This window comes from Pituophis catenifer, unplaced genomic scaffold (genome assembly GCF_029215685.1).
Source record: "Pituophis catenifer annectens isolate HBS135680 unplaced genomic scaffold, rPitCat1.0.hap2 SCAF_1, whole genome shotgun sequence".
In the NCBI taxonomy this organism is placed as follows: Eukaryota; Metazoa; Chordata; class Lepidosauria; order Squamata; family Colubridae; genus Pituophis; species Pituophis catenifer.
The window spans coordinates 115226176-115247191 of NW_027256881.1; the positions used below are offsets into that span (position 1 = coordinate 115226176).

A 21016-nucleotide genomic window follows, 5' to 3' on the forward strand; every position below is an offset into this window, starting at 1 on the left:
AAAGACAAGCAGGGATGTTGGGTACAATACTGTTAAGAGGCGACACTGACTAGAACCTTCTAAAACAGAATCTTCTGCACTAATATCTGTTGGAAGTAGCTTTTCTGTGGAAAATACAAAGGCTTGAATGTGCTATCAACATAGTATGTAACACAACAGCCTATTTTGATCATCTGTGTGATGTTCCCTTTTTTTCCTGAAATACCCATATTGCATGTTATGCTTTGGCAGTTAAGAAAGTTCATTTTGGGAAAGATCTTATAGATAAGATGTATAGAGGGAATAGGGTATGGCCCGGAAGGATAGGGGGAAGAACTTTTACAAAGGCAGTAGTTAGATAAGCAGGGCTTGAGCCTGGCCTTCAAAATAACTTGAAAAAATATTTCACACAAAGTCCTTTCAGACTTGCAAGACTTCTGTTACTGAAGCTGTTAAAACAAAATTAGTCCTGGCATTGTTTTCTAAGTTTCATATACCTTGTATATGATAGCAAGGAACTTCATCAGAACATAAATATTTTCTTCACCATGAAGAATACTTCTAATTATAGGAAATCCATTCAAGTGGCTGAACATCAAACGAGCCCTAATTAATATTTGCTTAGGTATTGTTTTTCTTTTTAATCAGATCTTCTATAACCTTACATTCTGAGAACAAATCAGTACAGGTCCTGTTTGTTTCACTGGGGCTCATTTCTAGGTTGTACTTTCCCTTAGTTCCATAGAAGTAGATTTTATAACAGATTTACTGTATTTTTGAGTTAATGTTCCATTAAAGAACATTTGATTGATGTTGCCTTTAGTAATAAAGTGATACTGGGCATATTTGACCAGGATATACTAAGAAAATGTTTTCAGATCAGCTGAATTGAATGCATGCTTTTAATTTTTTTAAAACTTTGACAATTTGAAAGCACATTTTAATTTACCAAAGCAACTTTCCTGAATAATTACCCATGAATTGCCTCTCTTCTTAATCAAGCTAGTGTTCTCTAAGGATTATTTTTTTTAAAAAAAATCTTGTTACTTCTAGGAAACTAGAAATGTAAAAATTTGTGATGCTAACTGGATTAAGCTGGATTGTTCATGTGCATATATTTTGAAATATGTCCAGAAGGATGTAAGGTTTTATTTTATTTTTGGAATGTCTATGAGTTAGCCACAACCAGCAAATTGTTGTTTTTTTAAAAGCTGAATTATTAATTTGCTGCAGTTAAATAATAATCCTTTTTCTGATAAAGGATCCTCACTGTAAACACACACACACACACACACACACACACACACACACACACACACACACACGTACATATACATACATACACACATACATACAAACAAACAAACAAACAAACAAACAAACAAACAAACATAGGCTCTCCATTTAACTATAATAATTACTTTCATTACAGTGGAGAAATTTGCACACAATTTTTCCCTGCATGCTGGTAGTTTTAAATGCACATTTAGAAAGAAAAGTACATTTTCAAAGCAATTTTACATTTGCATGACTTTAAGAACTGGGGAAAGTGATACAGCATCAGTCCACTGGTAGAACAGCTGTCACATCTGGCAGCCTCATAGTCCCAAAAAGGGAAAGAGTAACAAGTACAATTTTTGAGACATTGTACTGGAATAGCTGCCAAAGTGACAACATATTGGACACTTAACTGATTACCTTCTTTTGTAAAATGTTTGTTTACACTGTCACTTCAAACTTGAAACTAGTTTCCAAAATGACTTAGGAAAAAATGGGCTAGTTTAATGTGAATGAAAAGCAGAGGCCTCCTTCCTAGAAACACTATATAATGGAATAGGTTTGTAAGAATAGAAGTCCCCTCCATCACACTGTAGGCCTTAGATAGTCTCTCCTGCAAGTTAGAGGCAATCATTTCCAAGGCCGTGGTCTATTTTACAGTTAATGAATGAAAATGGTGGAAATAAAAATTAGTAATTATGTTTAGGAAAAATGTATTAAATAGATACTTGCAATGATGTACTTAGGATAATTATACTAAAATCACATCCTATTCTAGAAAGAAGACTCTATACACAAGCAATACAGCAAGACATTTAATCTAATTTTAGAAATAAGAAACATAATTTAGACTGTTAATGGTAAGATCTGTAACAGCCTATCCCTGTTTGATGGCTACAAATTAATTCTCAAAATTCCCCACAAATCTGAAAGGCACCCAACTAACATAACAAGGAAGTTTAAAACCCATGGCTGGCAGAATTGAATTTCAAGTTTCAATCTGCATTTTTAGTCCTACTCTGTAAATGCTTTGTAATGACAAATTGAGAAAAAAAGTATTTGAAATCCTGGAGAATGGTCTCTCCAATGATCTTTTTCAATATTAACAAGCAAATTTTTCCACATGTGAATATTTCAGTGCTGCAAATAAGTTGGAACAACAAAGCCAAAGTTCCAAATTCTTATATCATAAAATATATCCAAAAGTATACCATAAAATATATTCCAAAATGTGGCCAGTGGCTTCTGCAGCAATATATTGTTTCTAATATCAGCGCAACCAGGAACCAGAAGCATAGTAGAAGACTGTGGATCTTATTATTTTGGTGTTTTCATTTTGGTGTTTCATGTAAGCCATATCATTGGCACAGGTGTTGACTGTTGCACTAACAAGCTGTCTTTTAGACAGTGCAACAGGACATGGTAACACTTTCCCCAATTGGATATGAGCTTGTCTTCTCTCCCATGTATAGCAATGTTATAAAAGTGTTATTTTACCAATGTACATCTCCATATTTTTAGTTAAAATGGAAGAAAAAAAGAATCAAGTGATTCAGATTTATAATATGGTATTTAACCTTTATTTTTGGAGCTCAATATCCTAAAGCAAATCTTTAAAATCCTCCTGTCTCATTTTTCATTTAATGAGAATTTTGATTTCCCAAGATTTTCAATGTAAGTTTACATGTAATACCATTCAGTTAGAATTCTTCAAGTTTATAGGCTGTACTCCAAAGGAAATAGTAAATCAAACCAAAATTATTAATGTTTATTGTCACAAATACCAAATATTAATAACCAGTGCTGTTTAGACCAGGGGTCCCCAACTCCTGGGCCATGGCCCATTACCAGTTCAGAAATGGACCACGTGAGCAGCGGGCTGGCTGGCTTAGACTATGATATAAAGAAATTCTATTTCAGCTATTTGTGTCTCTGTGTGTCTATCTAGATTCATCCTTCCACCATCTAATGCCTTCTAGATACATTGAGCTACAACTGTGCTGCCTGGGGTTGATTTTATCTGGCGTGTTTCAGGTTGGGAGGGGAAGATTGGTTTATGCAAGATATTTACCTGTATATTAATTTGTGTTGGAACATTAATAAAATATGTCATTTTTAATTTTAGAAAGCTCCAGGAGTCACTTAGCAAATATTATTTGGCTACCAAAATAATGATTGAAACTACTATTGATTTGCAGTGTACTTTTGAGTATAGTCTATCAAATCTTTAGCCTGATTCTATCACAAAATATTTCCATTACAATGGAGAGAAAAAAAGAAGATAGTATTTCCAAGTATAACAATTAAATTATCCTACTTAAGTACATCACGTTTCTAAAATAATTCCACAATTGTAAATACTTTAACGTAAGATAGGAAAGGCTTCTGCTGCTTTTGATGTATATTTTATTTTATTGGCAAATGAATGACAACCCCCCCCCCCAATCCCCTTTTACCTAGTACCATGAATCTACAAAGAGATTTTATTTCTGTTTTATAGCCAACAAGACGATCTGCAAGATTATCAGCTGTAAGTATTTGTAAGAGTTATTTTTGTAAGTATGAAAACCCAATATCTCTTAATCCAATCCATACAAGTTAACATTGGTTATGTCATATGTAAGAAAATCATTAATTTTTTAACTACCCACAAGAGAGGATAAAGTACATTAACTCTTATCTGAAATAACCAAGGATTGCTGCATTTTTCACTTCCATGAATATTGGGAGGTCCCAAAACAGGTTAGAACAGTTGAAGTTTATTTTGAAACTGAGAACACTGGACATCTAGGACACTGTTGTAACATTTACTGTATCTATAAATATACATGCAGAGCACACCTGATTGGGCAAATACAAACTCTCCTGCACATTTAATCAATACTGTTTCTTGAGATTTGCAAAAAGTTGCATTTCTTACTAAAATCTTTGCCTCTTTTTTCCTAAGTTCCAAATTAGTGTTCTTCCTTTGTTTTGATGGAATGTATGATCGCTCCCCAAAGGCTAGAACAGAGGTCCCTTACCCTTTTGGCTCTGGGGAAACACTTGGTTGTTTGTTTAGATATGATGGCCAGCTCAGTCCAATGGCTGCAGGATAAGAAAACACAATCTAACTGCCTCAGAGGTCTGGCTAGCTACAGCATTTTATGAAAAACCCATTCATAATAAACTCCTTTTGTCTTGTTTCTTTTCTTCTTCTTTTCTTCCTGCTCCCTACTTTGTCTTTTGGCCTTAAATGGTGGCATCAACCAAACCAATTTTTATTTTCCTCTTCCACCCCTTTTAATAAAAATAAAAGTAATTATTTTCAATTATAGTACTGCTGTCTCCCAGCCCTCGTGCTCAAGCGCTCTCACCCCCACATCACAGAGCCAGTGAGCAAGCAGCCAGTTTATGAGGTAAAGCTTTTCTGGGTGCTTGAGCCAGTCTGGAAATGATTGGGAAAATACCATAGTCCCAAAGAAAGAAAATGCACAGGCTAGCTCAATTTTCAAAGAAGTTTAAAATAAGAAAAAAATTAAAATCCTCTTACTGTCAGAAAGAGACACACAGACATATATATTCATGTTTCTAGACCACCCATCTCCTTCAAGAAGGACTCTTGTGGGTACTATGAGGAGTTCTTGTGGACATAATGTGGCCATATGCATAACACCGGAACATTAACATTTCCACAAGTCATCTGACTGGAAACAAATTTCAGGATATATGGAATGGTCCCATTAAATTTGGGTCCCATTAAATTTGATTTAAGTCCAGGCTCATTCATAACCAATCAATTCACAGCAAAGATGACTAATCTGATAAATATTTGTTGATTATTTTCTTCATTTTCTTTACAGGGAATAGTATTTTTAAACAAGAAAGAAAAAGTGATATATCTAGTTCAATTACCTGGAAGAGTTTCTTGCAATATATTTCTAATTTATAGGAAAAGAAACATGAAATGTTTCTGAGGAAGGTATAGGAACTAATTTTTACAAAGGCAAACTGTGTTTATGGACATCAGCTCGTTCCTTATCACAATAAGAAGGAAAGGAGAAGGAGTAACTTAATGTTTGTTATTACCTGTGCTAATGGTTGCATTCTCTGAATATATTTTCTAGAAACCTGCTCCACCAAAACCTGAGTCCAAGCCAAGGAAAAGCACTAAGGTAAAACACTCATGATTTTTTACTTTTATTTTCTTAATCACCCTTTTTGGTCTGCTCTAGTTTTATCTTTCTGTAAGGAGCTCAAAGTGGTGTGTGTAGGGGACACCCCTCATTTCATTTTCACAGTAAGGATTTTCTGAGATAATTTGGGGAGAGAAAGAGAGACTGGCCTAAATTCACTCAGTGAACATTGCATTCATACAGGCTAGAAATTAGATTTCTCCAGTCACCTGATCATTATTTCAGATTTTTCTCCACCAATATTTAAAACACAATTATTGTTAACACTAGAAATAATAATAGTGAATTGTAGGTTTTTATGCCAGAAATTATTGTAAGAAACCATTATCAGCATAGACTGTACAGCTGGTCTTCACTTAATAAGAGTAATTGGTAGCGAATTTCTGTCAAAAAGTGATGCAGTCATAAAGCATGATGTCAGGTGACAACAATGCTTAGTGATGGAGATTCTGGCATTTCCGGTTGCCTTTATTAAGAAATCCCATGCCTTTGTTAAGCACAATATTAAGTGGTCACCATTTGCACCCTCCTCTGGCTTCCCCATTGACTTTGGTTTAGGAAGCCAGCAAAGAAGATAGAAAATGGTGATTATGTGACCATGGAATGTTCTGACATTGTAATTGTGTTCTTATTGCGAGCCCCACCAGCTTGCATTCATTGTCACACTGCAACCGTTGTAAGTACAAGGACCAGTCATAGTACCACTTATTCAGCACCATCATCAGTTTGAATAGTCACTGAACAAGTGGTAGTTAAATGAGGACCACTTGTATCTGTACTCAAAGGAGAAAAGAGTAATTATTGTGAAAAGTGGAGCAATAAATGTATTCTGTTTTATAAAATCATAACTGAAGAAGCTGTAGAACATATATTGGACATGGTCTGGAGAACTATATGGAAAGTGGATTAGCTGTATTTTTTTCTTTCCAAGGTAAAGATGTTATAATATTTTATTGCTGATGTAAATGTACAAATTATAATTTTTTTTATTATAATAACCCAACCACACCTCATTCTTATACAGAAATCATCCAGTACTGCTGGATGCAGAACTGACCTCTTGGGCAGGTGTCAGACCATTACTTCCTTTAGGGCAGGTGGAAATCTTCCTTTTTGCAAGGAAGCATTCACCACTGGTTGGAACCAGCTGCTTGCCAGCTCTCATGAGGTGTTGAGCAACTAGAAAGACACGTACATTGATAATCAATGTGTATTAATATGAAGTATGCCAAGGAAGCCCATCGGGTGTTGATGAGCTAGTTACTATCATCAAAAGGTCTTTTTGAGATAAAATACAGAGAAAAGTGTACTTAGTTTTTTGCTCATGGAGCAAAGGCAGGATATAAACATAATAAATATCACAGTTGACAATGCCATTTGTTTTGGGTGCAGCCATGACAAAGTAATTGGTTTGAGATAATTTGGTGATAAAAACCTTACAATTAATGAAACACATATTTTATAAAACAGTTACAAGGTCTGCCCTCTATAATTTATTGCAATATCTAATTTGTTCTTACAGCTTTTTAAATTCAGTCCCACATCTCACTTACTCTACCTTCTGCACCTTTCTCTCAAATATTACATCAAAGCTCTTTCTAGATATATGTTCACCTGGAACACTATCTCCATAGCAGTCATTTCAATCCAAATATCATGGAAAAGGAAGCAATTCACCAATAATAGTGAAGGGAGGAGACTTCTAATCCACCAATCTAGTATAGATTAATGAGGTCTTCCATTGGGGAATATTAGTAATTAACTTGTTAAATATAATTAACCAGTTGGTTAGAATGGCCTTCTTGGTGTAAGAGTACTCACAATGGATTCCTGTGCATGTTTATAAACAAATAAGTCTCCCTGTTTTTAACTCAGTAAAATATGTATCACAGGGTGAGACAGTTCCAACATTCTATAGGGTACAGTGGTGAAATCTAACTTTTTTTTGCCACTGGTTCTGTGGGCGTGGCTTGGTGGGCGTGGCTTGGTAGTGGTCATGTGACTGGGTGGGCGTGGCCAACTTTTTTTTTTTACTTGTTAAAAGCATTTTTAACTAGTAAAAAGTGCTTTAAAAAGTTAAAAAAAAAAGGTTCCAATGATCAGCACTTGACCAGCCTGACCCCCCTCGCCAAGCCAGACCCAACGCCTCCTAACCCCAAAGTTTGCCCGTCTTTCCACATCGGCCATCCAGTCCGGGAGATGACGGGGGGGGAGAGCGAGACAAACAAAGTGCTTGGCTGCTCCCCCTTTTCACTCACCTCGAGATTCCTGCTGATTTTTATGCCTTGCTTCACATGCCCAGGATTGTCGCCCTCGTCTTCTTCTTCCTCCTCCTCTCTGTTTTCCAAGTGGAAAAACGCCAGGAGCAAGTGCAAGTCCATTTGTAGGAAGCTTTCAATCCTATGAAGGCAAGTCTGGCTTCCTGCGCTGCTTGCTAAAAACCTTACCAGTACCGCTGTGTGCACGGCTGGTATGTGTATGTGTGTGTCTTTGCTCCTGGTCTTTCGCAGCAGCCCATGCCTGACGTCCCGTCCCTGGCTGGCTGAACCAGAGTTGGGGAATTCATTCACCACTCCTGGCCTTGCCCAGGCCGGGCTGGCCAAAACCGCCCCCAGATCGCTTTGAGGGTCGTGCGGTGTGACAGCCGATTTCTGTTGCTCTTAAAGGCCTAGGAGCGGATCCGGGCACTGCCATTCTGAGCCTGCCGGGGGCAACCACCGCCTCACCTGTTGCGCCTCCCGGGGTGGTCGGAGCAGACAAGGTGCCCGCTCCCCTTCCCGGGGTGGTGGGGGCAGGGCGAGGTGCCTTTAAGATGAGTGGCCGGGGACGGGATGTCGGGCATGGGCTGCTGCGAAAGACTAGGAGCAAAGACACACACAGGCTTTAAAACACCTTTAGAGCGACTTGGGGTTCCTTCTGGTTGGCCTCCAAAGAAAAGAGGAATGAAGGTGGGGTGAATTGGAGGGGTCATTTCTCCCCCCTCCCTGTCTCTGCACCAACATTCAGTGCAGCCTCGCTTGGCCCCTCCCTGGCTGTGCCCCAAGGTTTGTTGTCGGCAGGCTTATGTGTCAAAGCCACAGTTGATCACCTGAAATTCACCCATGGGGGGAGTGAGAGGAAAGGAAAGTGAAGATTGTGGTGGGTAGCTTCTGAGGAGGGATACTTGTGTGCATGGGAGGTGAGCGACCGTGCCCTAGTTACAGGGAAAGAGGCGATCAATTACTGGTTTATATGTATAATTAACGAGTTGATAGAGGGAACAATTCCCCGGGCTACCAAAGTGCCCCCTCCCACTTTTTTCTCCCTGCCGCTCTGTCCTATGCTCATAGCCACTTCTTCCTCTCTCCTGCCGCTGCCCCCCCTCCCGCCCCCCAGAATACAGGATCAGCCTGGCACACATGATCCGGGGCTGAGGTAGGGAAAGGGAGGGCACGGCCTTGCACTTGGGGGAGCACATGCTCAGCCTTCCTTTTTCTTTGCCGCATAAACCCGGGGCTGAAGGGCTTTCTGTTTGACCCCTCCCAGCACAGGGCTCGATTTCACACTCACCATCCCCCCCTCGCCACTCTGCTTTTGTCCTCACGTTTTAAAAGGAATATATTTATAGTTAAAAGCCAGACGTCCCGTCCCGGCCGCTGATCTTAAAGGCGTCTCGCCCTGCCCCCCGCCGCCCGAGGAAGGGGAGCGGGCGCCTTGGCTGCTCCGGAGATCCCTGACCGGCCTGCCTGGGAGGCGCAACAGGTGAGGCGGTGGTTGCCCCAGGCAGGCTCGGAATGGCAGTGCCCGGATCCGCTCCAGGGCCTTTAAGAGCAGAGGAAATCAGCTGTCACTCCGCACGACCCCCAAGGCAATCTGGGGGCGGTTTCGGCCAGCCTGGCCCGGGCAAGGCCAGAAGGGGTGAATGAATTCCCCAACTTGATTCAGCCCTCCGGGGACGGGACGTCAGGCATGGGCTGCTGCAAAAGACCAGGAGCAAAGATACACATGCACACAAGCCGCGCTCACAGAGGTTTTTAGCGAGCAGCACAGGAAGCCAGACTTGTCTTCACAGGTACAAAAGCTTCCTACAAATGAAGAAACGCCAGGAGCGAGCACACACTTCTTTTTGTCTTGCTCCTGGCGTTTTTCCACTTGGAAGACGGAGAGGAGGAGGAGGAAGAAGAAGAAGAGCGACAATCCTGGGCGCATGAAGCAAGGTGTGAAAATCTGCAGCAGGAAGCTCGAGGTGAATGAAAAGGGGGAGCAGCTGAGCGCTTTGTTTCTCCGGAACCGGTAGTAAAAAAATGCTTAAAAAGTAAAAAAGAAAAAAAAAAAAGTTCCAACGATCCCACGTTGCTCAGCTGACTATTGGAACTTTTTTTAAAAACTTTTTAAGCATTTTTTTACTACCGGTTCTCCAGAAGTAAAACCAGGACGTAACGACAACTGGGCGGGTGGGCGGAGCCTCGAGCTGCCATCGCTACCGGTTCTCCAAACCACTGGCCATCATCACTACCGGATTGGCCGAACCGGGAGCATTTCACCCCTGATAGGGTGTAACCTTCTACCCTCTGATCTGGCAATAAATCCCATTTTCTTTTAGTCCCTATTTACAAACAGTTGGAATCAGCTTCTTTTCCATTAACAAATAATTCTGAATGGAAAGGATAATCTAGTGTGATTTTCAGCAATTTTCCAGCTTTTGGTCAAACTTTCTCTCTCTATTTTTAGAAGGTCTCCAGGAAATAGGATATAAAAGTGCAGTGGAATTGACAAAAACATTTTTTCATTCTTCAGCAAAATTCTTTCTTTGGTCTGAAAGCTCTCATCTGTTTGAGGCAGGATCCAGATCCAATCCTGTATTAGTGTGTTTAATCTGAGATATAAACAACCTACAGGCTGGGAAGGTTGCTCTGGATTATTTCTTGAAATTTCATCCAAAAGTATATTCCATGTTCTTTTCAATTACTTTCTCTACCTATGAACACTTCCCAATTTATTATTTGATGTGGTAAAATAATATTGGATAATATTTTAGATACTTATCGGTATATTAACAACAGTAATAACATATTTACATTTCATATTTACAAATGGGAGAAAATAGGGTGAGTTATCTCATTTTCTTTCTTGTACACAAAAGAGAGAAACATATTCCCACGATAGAAACGTGTTTATTTATTTATAATACTTTTACTACTTTTAATAAATAACTCAAGGCAGCAAACATGCCTAATACTCGTTAAATATCTCTTTTCCTTTTCTTCTTGAAAGTGGGCCAAAAGAAGGGAAAAGTACAAAAGATCATGGGCAAAGTATAGTATACTTTTATATCTTTCAGATTTAATGGTAGGAAAATGTATAGCAGTGTCAAATCACATAATTTGCTATGCTAAAATTTAACCATCTAAAAGACATTTGGTGGTTTTTAAACACTTATTTTTAATTGTAAAAGTAACATGGTGCTTTGTCATAAATTTTGTCTATATCTATGGGCAGAGCCTCAGTCCAGGACATCCTAGATGTGAGAAAACTTTGGCAAGGCTTCATTTCTTCATGCACCCCTATCATTCCATTCCCTATCAATGGTTTTCAAATTACAGAGTAGAATATAAACTGCATTTTTGTGAGATACTGCTGGTTTACTGCAGTCATGCAGGATATCATGTCAGACCTAACTCCAGTTGTCCTAATGCTACTCTCTGCAACATTGGTATAATTATACTGCTACCATATTCAGCTCTTGGGAAATACAACCAATCTCATTCTCCTGCTAAAAATATGGGAGGTCACAATTACTACTGCTCAGAAGCTAGTCATTTGTTGTTCCTGTAAAATGTCATTTAGTATTTCTTGCCAGCCAGCCTAGTTTTGATTCCATTTACTTGCTTCTGCCAGGTGTTTCCTCTACGAAGATAAGGAGCCTCACTATCTCACCTGTCAATCATTTCTGTATTTCTCATGTGATGAGGGATTCTCATTTAGTTATTAGATAGTAACAAGAGTTGCTATTTGCTGGTTTCTTCTTGTAGCCTTCATAATCTTGATTCAACTGAAGTTTACACTATGACAGCTATAATAATGTTATAAATAACATAAGAGTCACATTCCGAATGTGACATGACAGCAAAAGATCCTTGAAGGTGTGCATCAAAGTAGGGTGGGTTTTCACCAAAATTTTCTCATCTCTGTAACTTTGATTATGGCTCTGCATAATTTCAGAAACATACTAATGTCTTCTCAAAGAAATGGAGTTAAAAGCAAGTATCTTGTATTATTTCTGGAGACTTTTACCTAGGTGCTTTCTCCAGTGTATAATGAATCATTCTGTACATTTGATCTGTTATCAGAAGGAACCTGGAACAAAGGCTAATAAAGGTTCTAAAGGGAAGAAGAATGAAAAACAGGAAGCTGCAAAGGAAGGTACTACACCATCTGAAAATGGTGAAAGTAAAGCTGAAGAGGTACTTTATATATCCTGCTGATTCAGTCAGTGTTTTACAATTCAGTTTCTGAGCTGTTGAAAGCATGTTCATAATACTTTTTTTTGTTGCCCCCGTAATGTTATTACAGATTCTCATCTCTCGCTCAACTGTTAGTGTTTCAACATCCAGAAGTGTCCCACCCAGCACATGTCAGTAAAAGGGCAGATTGAAACAGTGAAAGTTAAGGGTACAGTAGAGCATTCTGCATATGCAGTGAATAGGAGCAGATAGTAGTGTGGTGCTTTTCATTGTGAACAATGGAAGCTAGCAGGTAAGGTTTCTATGGCTTTTACAAACCAGGAACCTGTAAATGTAAGAATATTTATAGTTGTCCTGTCTATAATACAATAGTTGTTAAATAACCTGTTTCGTCTGCTTCAAACTTTTGTAGCAAAAGGAAAGATGGCGAGTGCTGAAAAGTTGTTTAGAGAAGATGAAGTAGGGTTAGTCTTTCTTTATAAAAGGCAGACTGGCATAACATTTTCCCTTTTCCCTTTTACAGGCACAGAATTGAATCAGTAGATGACAGGTGCATATGAACTGACATGAACATTTGAGGATGTTTTTATGTACCTCTTGACAACTTTTAAAAGATATTTTTATCAAGGATTTTGTAAATGCTAATTTTTTAGGACTTACAATAAGTTGATAAAGTATATATGAACACTTCTTCCTTCTGTATCAGTACTTCTAGAAATTCCCAACATTGTCAAGTTAAGGGGGAAAAAGTATCATTAACACAACTTTTGGAAAACAAAAGTATTTATAAAATTGAACAAGCATTCCATATATTTGCTTTTTCAGAGGTGTATGTCTTGGTGCATATAGTGATGATTTTACTATGGGTGTTAGAGATTTTTTGCCATTTTCCCCCTAGAGCAATAATCTGTGGTGCTTTTGTAATTAAGAATTAAGTGTTTTTAATTAAACATGTATACATTTGGCTACCTGCTGCCCATTATGGGATCCTTTTCATTTTAAAAAAATAAGTCTCAGTGCTAACAAATGTGGTTTATCAGTATCTTTCTAAATCAGAGGTACATCTTGTAATGCTTGTCAGAAAAATATTAAGCACACTTGTTTAGAAATTTGGTTACAACAGTTATTTCAGAATCAAGATTATAGTTCATAGAAAACAGCGGAGCTTACAACATAATACTAAAAATTGATTCACTTTATGGTTAGGAACGGATAAGAATAATATTTACAATTCATGCATTTTAAGTAAACTAGCAGAGCTTTAAGAGGCAGCCACCCCTTTGCAGAGCTATTTGCCAAATATACCAGAACACCCAAAGCCTGGATGCAAAACTACAGTCTTTAAGGAGCTCTGATGAGCTATCTTACACACCTGGATGGTTCACACATCTTGAAAGCCTTACACTTTGTACAGAAAAATGTAAATTGCCCATGGATTATGTAACAAATTATTTTTTTCAGCACTGTTTTATGCTACAGTATTGTAAGTGGAAATTAGTTTATGCTTTCTTGAAAGAAAAGTTATTTCACTTTTGTATCTCCTCGCAGTTTGTCTCAGCTTAACCCTTAGTATTTTTCTGTTGCTTTTTTGCATTTACTTAATTTTTTATATCAAAATGGAGATTTAAAACACTGGGGTGGTCTTCTGAAGCAATGATGTAAAAAATACCTTTGAAGGAGTCTATACTTGTAATGATGTTAAAATAGGGGGTTTTTTTCTAACTCATATTAACACTGTTTTAGCCTCTTGTAAGCATCTAGTTATTTCTCTCTTCTTTTGGGCTGAAATTTGAGTACTTTTACTTTCTGAGGGTTTGGAAAAATTTTCTTCATAATATTTTTATTGCTGCACCTGTTGGAGTGTTTGGAGTTATATGCATGTTTCAACCAATAAAGTAATTATCATCCAATCCAAATGTCTTTATTTAGTATTTAGCAAAAATGATATTAACAGTAATGATTAGCTACTTTTACAAATCTTAGTTTTAAAAGAGATTCAATTCCTCTTCTATGCTTATGTTGCTGGAGAAAAAAATGATATAATATAATAAAAGTATTCCATGTGTTGATATACATGATAAATACAATATTATACATCAAAAGCTTGAAGATGTGTTTATATGAAAATGATTTTCCCTAGTCCTTATCATTTTGCAAAGATCCAAAACATTGAACGGGTTTTGAATAATATGCAGCTCAATCTTTTCATACAGTAAAACATAATAACACAATTTGTGATTGTTTTTTAAAGTAAAGCCCTACTGATTTTCTTCTTTAGCTTTTATCACAATAAAACATAATAGGTTTATGATATACAAACACTAATGAATTTCTTTGCAGCATCTCTTTGATGTAGGATGCTCTTATTCTCCATCTTGCAGTTAGGTAATTAAGACACAAGAGATTCATTGCCCAATCTTTAAAGCTTTTGTAATAGAAGAAAAAGAATGAATAGTACTTACATTGTCCTAGAACTGAAAAAAAAAGAAAAAAAGAAAACTGAAAAATTGTTCATGGGAAAATTAGAAATTAAATTAAATGCTCCTGTCATAGTATAAGACTTTATCACATGTCGATGATTTCTCCCTATGTCTAATATATTTTAAAACCTCTTTTACTAATTTTCCATTGTTTGATAAAGTGTAATTTACACACATTTCAAATTATACAAAATGCCATTTTAGTTTGCTTGATGTATCTGAAAAAATATATTACATTGGGTCATACATTTTATGTAAATGTAGGTAAAATCTATAAAGCTGGATTATTTATTGATCAAAAATAGCATTCCATATATGAAATGTTAAATGTTCTTCAAAAGCCCTTTTTAAAAGTATATTTGAATCCTATTTAGTGTAGATTTCCATAACAATTAACAACCTACATTTAAGATAGTACATAGAAAGAAATGGCAGATGACAGGAGATTATAGTCATATGTTGGTTAAATGTCTCTGTTTATTTAAAACCCATACAGTAGTACTATGATGGAACTATCTATCCTTTGCTAAGAAAACACAAATTAGCATCTACTTGGACATTTTTTGCTCACATGATAATAGAGGAGAGACGGGGAACATATGTAATGGCAAGCATTGCCCCTTCCAAATATCATTTTCCATCAATATGTACTCCGATATACGCTATAGGGCAAACATCTAAATAGAAACCTCGCATGCAGAGGCTAAAATCAAGGTTCTAGATTTTATAAGCCTGAAGCCTGCAATGGAATACAAACTCAGCAAATGTAAAGCAGAGATGGTGAATGGAATAGAACTATCACCTTTACATTTGCTCTTCCTCTTCAATTTTTGATTCTTTGCACCATTGAAACATATATCAGAATTGTTGGCAGTATCCTTTCTCAAACCATTAAGAGAATAATGTACTAGATAGAATATTTGGTTCATAGTCAAGAGAATTTTTTCTTTTAGCACTTGACATTTCTACAGTTTGAAATAATTTCAAAAAGGTAAATTTTAAAAAAGTAAAATTATGCGAGAAATATAAGTGATTGCATAATTACTTTGTACAATAGTTATTAGAAAACCCAGTTCTAAGAAGCAAAGATCCAAATAGCAATTAATGTAGGTGGGCCTCACTGATGAGAAAGTCAAAGAGAGAAAATGCATACACCTTATTTTTATAGGATCGAGATCAAGAAAAGATCAGGAAAAGTTGCAAACTAAGAAAATAGGAGAACTCTACAATTAGTGAGATTAAAAGGAATTGAATGAACTCTGAAGATTAAGGGAAGCTTAATCTATAAACGAAAATTACAAAGCAGAGATTACCACAAAACCTCACAGTTAAGAGAAACAGTATTAGGACTAGTAGGAATCAATGTTCATAAAAATACACCTGGAATAATTTTCTCCCTGATACTAAGTACTAATGCATTCCCTGATATTAGGAACCCTTGAAAGTATTTTTTTCTAGAAAAGAGACATTACTTGCATAGCAGGGAACATATCTGACAAGAAACAGGGTAGACATAGGACTCTAGTATTTTCTGTTGATGGCAACTCTCCACAGATTAATTTCTCAGATAATCTTGTCTCGTAATTTCTCTGGACAGAAAATTCCATTCATGTCACATCACAATCAAAATTATCTAAAGTTACTGTAGCTTTCAAACCTTGGATAGCAGGGAGACCTGGATGATAATTTACCGTAAGTATGCAATTTTCTGTAGCAGAAAATATTCAAGTAACTTGAGTCCTGAGTTATATAGGGTTTAAAACACCTGTATTTTGAATTAAAACTGAAATTGATTGGTAGCTAGAGAATTTTTAGCAGTATTAAAGATACTAGAAATATAATTAACCCTCTCATTTTGAGATTTAAAAGAACATGTACGAAATGTATGCTGTAAGAAATTTGGCATCACTCTAAATAAGAATTATTAAATACTTTAATAGTCCATAAAAGAATTTTACAAAATTCTTGAGAGGTAGACATTGTTGGAACTTCTCATTTGAAGGTGAAGAGACTAATCCTGAATTTGCCAAAGTATGCATTCATAATTACCAAACTATTTTACTGTACGGAGGACGAGGAAAACAGGTGCACTCCACTGTCCTACTCTGCTTCCGAAATCCCTTGCTGTGGCATTAAGGGAAGACACCAGACTCCACTTCATCATCTGTCTTTCTAATAAGGGAGCAGGTGCTGTTTATCTACTTCAGCTTTGCATCTCTGCTTTTCTGCCTGAAATAAGTCTCTAGCCAGACACATTAATGCTTTCACCCTGGGAACCACTACAGAGTGGAAGTTGGAGTGTAACTGTTATATCAATAGGGATGTCCATCTTTATTTTTTGCTTTCTTTGTAATCCAGATACATGAAGCAAATATAATTTCAACTCTTTCTTATGCTCAGTGCCAACTATTAATTTGCTAACTATCAAGATTTGTTTAGATAAACTTAAATAATTGCTTTCAAGGTAAATGGCTAATATCTTTCAATCGGTATGTGAAAAACTAAAGATTGCAAAAACTGGTTCATAAGATTGTGCTTTACTTCCTGGCAAGATTACTAGTCAACCTTCCAAATTTGTATCTAATTTGTATCCATTACTGTATTTTGGCCTTCAGTGAATGCATTCTTGCAGTTTCCGTACCTCCTTTGTTATCACATTTCTCATTTAAGTAGTTAATTCACTGTATTCCATTTTTTTGCAAGTATGTTGCATGTAGCAGTCTTAATTTCAGGATGGTTTTTTGTATCATCTAGAATGCTGCTATTTTAGGACCCTATTATAAAGAGAAAGTGAAAATTAATAAGCACTCTACAAGTGACTCCATTTAAGAAATTCTTATGGTCTTCTTTAATACAATAATATTTCCTATTACACTTACATAGGTAAAATATGAACAGATGCACATTTTAAAAACTGGCATATCTGGGCAGCTTCATGGAGTTGTACCAGAACATATATACACATTTTGTTACATTTTTTATACAGATATTGATGAAGAAACATTAATTTCCCCATATAAACTTAATTTCTAGTTACATATAATTGTTTCTTTTTTGAGGCCCATATAACAAGCCCACAGATGTCGATGTCTTTTCAGTTATGCAGGCAGTCTACTATTTTAGCAAAGTTGTTTAGATTACAGTAATTAATTCATCCATTACATTTCCATGTTACGTTTCTATAAAGTTAGTTTTCCTTTAAGCAGACGCCACTAACACTCTTTTTATCCTTGAACCTGAGAATTTTTAATTATTTAAATGTGGTCCTGAAAGAATTTTGTTTAATTAGCACACACATGCACATATAGAAAGTAAAAGTACAGTAATTGTTAAAAGATTTAAAGCCTCCTGAAAACATGATTATCCAAAATAAGCATTCATGAAGATAGCATTTATCACTAAAATCAGTACTTCCCAGCCTACCACATTCCAGATGTCTGGGATTTCATTTTCCATAATCCTCAATTCAGCATATTCATTAACATTTAGAAGACAGCAATTTGGAGAAGGCCATCCTGGCTATCTCCGATTTTATTTCTTGTTCACCCAGAAAATGTAGTTGAAAAATCCATCATTATTACCAATGTCTAGTCTAGTGTCACTAATTTAGCCTTAACTGTAAATGCTGCCTGTGAAAATAATCCTAATATGCTATATTGAAGGTGAATATTAATATTTTTAGCATGGATTTTAGGCTACCAGTGCTTTCTGTTTAAAAGGATACATAGTTAGAAACATGCAGTTCTTAATTTCTGACATATTAGAAAACAGAAAAAGTCAATTGTGGATAGGAAAGGCACTGGGTTCTAGCTTTTATGGTTTTGCTGTTTTAGTTGTATTGCTGGTGTGAGTCACCCAGAGTTGTATTGTAATAAGGCAGCCATACGGATCTTTTAAATAAATAAATAAAACTAGAAAAGGATGGTATATACTCACTCGTTTAGAGTTCAAGTTTCATTCCATTGATCAGATCGTTATGCAAAATGATTGCTTGTGTATTTGTGTGTGTGTGTGTGTGTGTGAGAGAGAGAGAGACAGACAGACAGACAGACCCTGCAAAAATTATTGTTTCGTGCCATTTCGTTCAGATGTTTTTGCATAGCCATTTCAGTGTTACTCCACAGCATGTATTGTCAGGTATATAAAATTGGATTCTAAATGTGTATTGTCAGAATTTTTTTATTACCATTAAATTTGTGGTCACTAACCAAGATAATAACTAAACAAAGAGTGGGTATAAAAGAATTCACAATTCTCCTATTGAAATTATGTGACAAGTGGACAGTTGTAGCGAACAGTTAATACATGCTTTATATAATAATTCTGAATCTGTTTTATAGTGTTTTGCAACAGATGATTTATATTTGAAGACAAAAATGTCTTCAGCTTTGAATACTGTTCTGCAATATGTTGGTCAGGTAATACCAGGCAGTTTTCTTTTTTCCATTTCTAAGATATTATATCTATATATCTCTTTCTACAGTATCTGTCTATCTACAGTATCTTATCTACCTACCTACCGTGTTTCTCCAAAAAGGCGGCCGGGTCTTATTTTCTTTTGACCCCCGAAAAAACAGTTAGGTCTTCTTTTTGGAAAGTTCTAATTATTGACTCACCTCACGGCGGTGGCACCAACAGCCTTGCCCAGCAGGAACCCACTGCTGGCCCACTTCTGCGGTCACTTGCTGCCACTCGCACGCATCACCCCAGCCTCCATTTTGCCTTCCGGTGCCTTCCGGAAAGCCCTCTGCAACCGAGCTCCAGACTGATCCGGAGTTCTGTTATCGGCTGCAGATAACGGATGCCAGTAGGCATCTGAAGCAGTGGTGGGATTCAAATTTTTTTACTACCGGTTCTGTGGGTGTGGCTTGGTGGGCGTGGTGTGGCTAGGTTGCCGTGGTAGGGGAAGGATACTGTAAAATCTCTATTCCCTCTCCACTCCAGGGGAAGGTTATTGCAAAATCCCCATTTCCTCCCAATCAGCTGGGACTTGGGAGGCAGAAAATAGATGAGGGTGGGACCAGTCAGTGGTGGTATTTGAGTAGTTCTCCGAACTACTCAAAATTTCCACTACCGGTTCTCCAGAACTGGTCAGAACCTGCTGAATACCACCTCTGATCTGAAAGCGAAACAGAGGGCAGGGCAATGCGTGCGAATGGCGGCAAGTGGCCACAGAAGGCGAGTCAGGTGTCGGGGTGTGTGAGGCCTGGTATGTAGGGCAGTTCCACACCCCCATCACCACCCTAGCTTATTTTTTTACTTGTGTGCTTTGCCGCACCCCCGGGTGGGCGGGATCTTAATTAGTGCTAATTTTGTAGGTGGGACTTAATTTGATTGCATGCGCTCAAAAACCTGATAGGGCTTTTCAAGGTGGGTCGTCTTTTGGAGAAACACGGTATCTATCAGCTGATTAAGAATTGAAAACGAAATTAGATGACTTCAAAAGAACACTATGTAAATTAGTTTGCTTAGACTTCATTATGAATTATTCATGTCTGAAATATTGAAATTAGTTGTTCAACTCTCATATTTCTTTGGGCAGGTGTTTAGGAAAGCAAACTATTAATCCTATACATTTGTACAATGGTACATAAAATATTAGAACTCTATTTTTCTAGCAAAATCTAAAAAAACCTAGTAGCAGTGACAAGGAGAACATGACTGAAAATGACAAGGTAGCTTGTCATGCATGAATGAAACTTGAAAATAAATTTGGAATATTAGGATTTAGAAAAGTCTGTTGTTGAACTAAGAATGATTAAGGCAGAGGTAAGGTGACTTCATTTGCCAGCAAATCATTTATCACTTGAAAATCCAAGGACCATACTGGACTTTGAACTCTGTTGTGGCCAAGAGGCCTTGGCAAAGACCCATCTAACATGCCAATTGCACTCATTCTTAAAGTAGGAGCATCTTTAGTTACTTAAACCCAGATTTCTGCAATGGCCTCTACATTGGGCAATCCTTGAAAATTAGTGATTCGGAATACAGCAAAACATCAGTGACATGCCACAATATGCCCATGAGCCAGCACTGTTTTGTAAAATAAGCTAGTTACCATTTGGCTTCCAGGTGCATTTCAAGGTTTTGGTTATCACTTACAAAGCCCTTGATGGCATAAGGCCTGTTATTTGAGGGACTTCCCATTTCCAATAATTTTTTCCTACACATAAGATTAGGCAGAGTGGATGCATTCCAGATTCCTTCAACTAAACAATGTCTCCTATTAGACTCTAGAAGCACACCTTTTCTGTACTATGAGTCCCAGCCAGCAAACATTTTAAAAATCTTTGGAAACATGGTTTTACCCCAGGCCTGGGCTATAATAGTTGTGGAGTCTCTGTTGGTTTTCCCCACCCCCACAATATGTTGGGCTTGCTTTTTTTTCTCCCCTGGTATCCATGTTGTTCTCATTTAGTTTCACACTTTTAAAAGGTAAGTCATCCAAAGATGTATGGGTGTTTGGTAACCATGAACTCCAAAAATATGAAACACTGAAAGTAAATAGAATTGGTTCTTGTTTTCATGTAATTTGAAGTATGCACTGAAAAGTTGGGGAATTTCAGAATATTTGAGATGCACATAGGGAGAGTAATGGAATTCCAATTGTAGGAGGTGAAGTGCTCATGGATGTTAGATGTAGCTCCTTAGCAGGTAAAGT

The 21016-nt window shown here is 37.1% G+C and overlaps 1 protein-coding gene across 1 annotated transcript in view; it reads left to right on the forward strand.

Moving 5' to 3' along the window:
* HMGN3 (high mobility group nucleosomal binding domain 3) overlaps positions 1-12392 on the forward strand; it is a 45197-nt gene extending 32805 nt beyond the window's left edge. Inside the window, 5 exon segments of the mRNA XM_070932890.1 lie at positions 3758-3787; positions 5364-5411; positions 11762-11875; positions 11985-12042; positions 12045-12392. Of these exon segments, the coding sequence (XP_070788991.1) occupies positions 3758-3787; positions 5364-5411; positions 11762-11875; positions 11985-12042; positions 12045-12127 (333 nt within the window). The 3' untranslated portion in view covers positions 12128-12392.
* The last annotated feature ends 8624 nt before the right edge of the window (positions 12393-21016 follow it).